This window comes from Gymnodraco acuticeps, unplaced genomic scaffold, assembly GCF_902827175.1.
Source record: "Gymnodraco acuticeps unplaced genomic scaffold, fGymAcu1.1, whole genome shotgun sequence".
In the NCBI taxonomy this organism is placed as follows: Eukaryota; Metazoa; Chordata; class Actinopteri; order Perciformes; family Bathydraconidae; genus Gymnodraco; species Gymnodraco acuticeps.
The window spans coordinates 560,862-566,672 of NW_022992276.1; the positions used below are offsets into that span (position 1 = coordinate 560,862).

Here is a 5,811-nt window from a genome sequence, read left to right on the forward strand (position 1 = left end):
TTTACAGTGTACAAGATAATCAGACAAAATATGAAACCTAAACAAAATTCTAAGTTGAATGCATATTTTTGATAACATTTGAAGGCCGATGTTGGATAAAGTTCTAATTAGGGGTGCACCGAATGGGAAATTCTTTGCCGAAACCGATACCGAAAATAGGAAACAGTTGGCCGAAAACCGAATGCCGAAAGGCCGAAAATGATTAATAGAAATATATATATATATATATATATATATATAATGTATACATTTTTTACCAATGTTGTTCAGCTACCTGATTATGGAAATAGACATGATTATGGCAAAACTTAACTTAAATAATAATCACTATTATGGGTCCATAAAACATTTATTCAGCACTTTTGAATGCATACAGTACATTTATTTTCTCTGTAGGATAACTACAACAAAGTGCATTCAGAACAAAGCCAAGGGGCTTTAAAACTGCATAAACATCTAGGCCAGTAGGCCTACAACAAAATAGTGTAAATAAAGACTGTAACAGCCAGGCCTTCAACAACAACAAATGCACCTATAAGTGCATGCATATAAATGTGCAAACTGGATAAATCCACATGAATGTAACTATAGTATTTACAAATGAAATTACAATTGAATTTCAAGAATCTGTAAATAAGGCCTCATAAACAAAGTAGTAAACATTGTATAAAGATACATAAAGTGAAAACTGGATACAAAATCCACAATCAATTACAAATTAAATTACAATTTCAAGAATCTGCAAATAAGGTGGTCTGTCCTCATGAGCAATGTAAACAACATTGTATAATTTAGATACCGAAAGTACAATATATTGAACACTGTGCTGCTGTCATTTCCCCCTAATGATAACCTGAGATGGTGAATTATAACTCACAATGAAAATTGTTCAGGAAAGTGGGTATAGAGTAGACATGTAGAACTAGATAAGCTTATGATAAGCCTATGATAAGCCAGCCTTGTCTACTTATTAAGGAAAAGTGGGAGGTTCTTTTTAATGAACAGTAGCTTCTCTGCTTTATCAGCCATAAGTCTGTTCCTCTTCTCATCAAGCACATGAGAGGCAGCGCTGAACAGTCTCTCGCTGTCAGTGCTTGTGCATGGAGCACTCAAATACTTGCGTGCCACCTTGGCCAGGTCAGGAAAGCGGTCTTGTTTGTTTCTCCAGTATCCAAGAGGGTTCTCGCTTCTGGGGATGGGTACTTCTGAGAGATAATCATCTAACTGTTGAGCGGTTGAGCTTGTCACCAGCCTGGCATTTGAAAGGTTTGAGAGAATAAGATTGTATTTAAAATAGGGACAGTGCATAATGAACATTTAGTCAAATATATATTTACGCATGCCAGATCACTTGGCAGACAAATAAAATCATCTGACATGTCAAAAGAAATTACAACATTAAGAGCATATTACATAGCAGCACATACAGTACTAATAAATATCACATTCAGTAGCACATAGTACAGTAAGTAACCAAGTCAGAACAGAGTAGCCTACCTATTTGGGGTAGTATTCTCTTCCATGATCTCGTTGAACATATCAGACAACGAGGGTGGTTGCCCCCTCTCCTCCTCTGCTGTAGACAGACGAGCCCTTTTTTCTGTGGTCTGCGTCACGTCTCCTGTGCTGTGCGCAGCAGCCTCCTCTCGTGGGTTCTCCTTATCCAACACAGCCTGGATCATGTCTCGTGCGCTTTGCTTTTTCCCCGCATCAAAATAATTGTCTTTATATCGCGGGTCAAGTACAGTCGCGATACAGTACAGGGGATCAGAGTAGATATCAGCAAAACGTGTGTTGACAGCAGGGCCGCCCCTCCCTACAGGCCAATCACGCAGGCTGCATGGGGCCCCGCCTTGCGCAGGGGGCCCCGCCCAGAGGGCCTCAGCTGCTGTGCGCAGTTCTCCGTTCAGTTCTCCGCGCACCCCCCGCGAGAGTGACGGCCCGTCCACACAGCGGCGTGCGTTGACGCTTGTCGGTGGGCGTGTCTGACACTCGACCAACAACCAATCACATGAATCTCCCGCCCCTGACACACAAGCAGCGGTTTGATTGGCTAGAGCTTGTACTGGCATATGATTCGATTGGCTGATGCTTCTGCCGAGGCGTCAAAAGTTGAACATTGCTCAACTTTTGCAGCGAGCCACGCCAGCAACGCTCCGCGTCGCTTCCCACGATGCAGTTCGGCTAAAAGTGACGTCACCCCATTCAAAGTGAATAGGCAGAAGCGTTGGAAGCTTCAACGCACGCCGCTGTGTGGACGGGCCGTGAGAGTGAGAGGTGACAAGAGGAGCACGTCTGTAACCCGACACCGTTGCAATGAATCGACATCTGACCAATCACGGCTTTGATACGGCCACTAGTGCAGGTGAAGAGATGTCGGTGAAAAGACAGTTTCAGTCCGGCGCAAAAAACAAAACATGAAGAAACTAGTGCATCACTCGAAGGTGGGTTATTGTATGAGTCAAATGTACAACTTACGAATGTTGTATAAGTCAAATTGCCAATTGCCATCTTAAAACATCAGCTGCAATTCACGACATGAAGAAGGCAGTCTCTGCAGAGCATATAGGCTAATGGAGATGCAGTTATTTCCAGTATTCTTTATTTACCATTCATTCAAGTATGTTATGCCTTTTATCTGCTAATGTACAGGAGGAAGAGTGATACTGTCTGTCTACTTGGCTTACATAACAGTTAAAGTTTACAGCCTAAAAAACATGGAGCATTTGTTCCCCTTTTATTCATTTTTATGTCAATTTGCACATTTCATGGTGATGCTCAGCCTCTCCCCTTAACTGCTAACAGTCATCATCATGTCAACCACAACACAGAGAAACACTGATAGAAATGTGTGTGTAGTTGTTGATACATTGCTGACAGAGGGAACTACGTTTGAATACAGATTTAAGAAATATCAGTTTTTGAGCATGTCATAAGCATGTTTTGTCTTGACTATATTACAACTATATTATAATAAAACAATATAGTATTTTTATTATTGAATTGATTATGATTATTATTATTAGTAGAAGTAGTTTATTTGCCTTAATTATGTTTTTATCTTTTTGAGGCTAGTATTTGGCAGGAAATGCAAAATTCACCTGTAAACGCATACTGAGCGACATACATGCACATTTACCATTTACCTCACTGTATACAAAAGTAACCGTTGATAATAATAATAAACAGGAATTATATTTGCAAAGTAGCCTACTTTGTTTCCAAAAAAAAAAAGTTCACTCCTGTCGGTTGGGGGGGGGGGGGGCTCATCTCACAATGTCGCTTGGGGCCCCAAGTTGGCCAGGGGCGGCCCTGGTTGACAGACTCCAAGAGTGTACTTTTCATAGTTTTTACTCCACGGTCCGTTTCAACCTCTTTCCTTAGAAGACGCTTTAGAGCCGCATGTAAAGGGATGACGTCTGCCACCGATGCGTCAGATGAGCTAATCTCTCTAGTTAGCTGTTCGAATGGGGCAAGAATGGAGAGAATGTTCTCCATTAAGATCCACTGGTTTGGAGTGAATGATGCGGGGAGATCATGATCTGCGCTGTATGTAGCCAAGGTTCGCTTTTGAGCAAAGAGGCTTTCCAGCATATAATAAGTACGGTTCCACCGTGTACTCACATCTTGTTGGAACCGTTTCGTTGTTACTCCAAGCTCATCTTGTATTGGCTCAATGCGAGAATAGGCCAGTTGAGAATGTTTGAAGTGACCAACAATCTTTCTGCTTATGGCCAACAGATCTTTTACGCTGCGTTGAGCCAACACTCCCTCGTTCACAGCTAATTGCAGAGTGTGGGCCATGCAGCGTATTCCACTCAGATTGCATTCTTCTATAGCTTTAGTCATATTTCTTGCGTTATCACTGACTATTGCGTGCACTTTAGGTCGGTCGATATGCCATACGTGTCGAACATATTGGCGAATGCCAAGGAGATGGATTGTGCTGTATGAGACCCCCTAAACTCTTGCGAATGCAGCAGAATCTTTTGCAGTTTAAAATCCTTGTCGATCCATTGTGCAGTTAGACTGAGCATACTGGTGATGCTTACGTCTGAGCTCCATATGTCTGTCGTGAAGCTGATGGCTGTAATATCTGTAGCCAAGAGCTCATGGATGTGATTAGCAACGACATTGTACAGTTCAGGTAAGCACACGTCTGCTAAGTGTCGTCTGCTAGGCAAGGAATAACGTGGGTCAATGTGCTCAATAAGCCTACGAAATCCAACGTCCTGTACGACAGAAAACGGTTGATGGCGATGCATTCCATTAACTTCCGAGTAATGCCCTTTGCCCTTTGCCTTAGGACCATCACTGGGAAACTTTTTAACCTTTTCAAAAAGGTCCGCCACAGAAGGAGTCGGGGTGCTGGGAAGGACTTTTTTTTTCTGTGCGCTGGTGATTTCATCATACTTCGCATATTTGTCAGGGTGTTTAGATTTCAAGTGGTGGAGTAATCCCGAAGTGCTGAAAGTCTTTGCAGTTACACCCCCTCGAGAAATGTCAGCTGAACACGTTTTGCAAATCGCAATCCGCGCCTCTTTCTCTGATATTGTGAAGTATCTCCAAGCGGCAGACATGTTGGCTGTGAGCCAGCCGCGAGCATGGTTTTGATTGATTGATTGAAAAGTGTATTAACAGCTTGTATATTGGGTACAGTACAGTACAGCTCAAAACATACAATTGTTAAGGGGATGCAGACCAGAGAAAGACTTTCGTCTTGTTTACATCAGGGTCCCCCATTTCCAATTCATCATGTCATTTAAGACATATAAGACATATTTGACATACAGATGGCTTATTTACAATTTACATACAGGTGGTTTTTTACATACAGATTGCTTGTTTACAATTTTCATTTTAGATTTCGTTCTAATACATCCTAACCGGACATTTAAGACATACCAAGTCTACAGATATACAGTTAGTAACAGAGTCTAAAATGCGAGTATATACATAGATGGGGGGGGAAGCTGTCCATTGAACGACAGGTTGAGATTTGTACCATTACCGGGGCCAGTTTTGCAATGCTCTCCCCCGAAGGTGCTCTTTAAGAGAGGTTTTGAAGGTAAGTATAGTTTTATTTTCCTTTACAGTTGTGGGAAGAGCGTTCCACCTTGATGTGGCATAATTGCGAAACGTGTATTCCCCCTTTTTTGTGCCAAATCTGGGTTTCACATGATTTGTGGAGCTCCCTCTGGTGTTATGATCATGGTATTCCTTGACCTTTGGGAAGAATTTTGACATGTACATGGGTACCATAGGGGTGTAGTGGATCTTGTAGACCAGGCCCATTGCAAGTAGCTGTACTCTGTCGTCTACTCTAAGCCATCCTAGGTTGTCAAAGTGGGCAGAGGTGAGGTGGGTTCTAGATGAAAGGTCAAGCAGTAGTCTGACCAGTTTATTTTGCGATGTTTGAAGTTTTATTTTTAGCGCCTTGGAGGTGCTATGGTACCATGACGTGCAAGCATAGTCATAGTACCCTTGAATGAGTGCTCCTGCCAGAGTTTTCAGGGTGTTTTTGTTTACCAGAGAGGAGATCCGGTATAGGAATCTAGTTCTTTGATTGACTTTTTTTATTACATTGGATGCCATTTTGTCACAGGAGAGGTTTGCCTCAAGAATAGATCCTATGTAATTTCCTTTTTACTTGTGACAATAATGTCGCCCACTGCAACTGAGAAGTCGTCGGATTTGCTGAGATTATGTTTCGAACCGAAGAGAATGGACTCTGTTATACCCAGGTGTAATTATAATTTATTATCGGCGAGCCAGGTGCAGATTCTGCCGAGCTCGGAGCTGAGGGTTTTT

General features: G+C 42.2%; 1 protein-coding gene across 1 annotated transcript; it reads right to left on the reverse strand.

Moving 5' to 3' along the window:
• Nucleotides 1-560: 560 nt before the first annotated feature.
• LOC117540615 (zinc finger BED domain-containing protein 4-like) lies at nucleotides 561-1,795 on the reverse strand. Its single transcript, XM_034207393.1, has 2 exons — nucleotides 1,498-1,795; nucleotides 561-1,252 (listed from the first exon to the last, which is right to left on the reverse strand). The coding sequence occupies exons 1-2, from the start codon at nucleotides 1,680-1,682 to the stop codon at nucleotides 964-966; spliced, it is 474 nt and encodes a 157-aa protein (XP_034063284.1). The 5' UTR covers nucleotides 1,683-1,795; the 3' UTR covers nucleotides 561-963.
• Nucleotides 1,796-5,811: the final 4,016 nt, after the last annotated feature.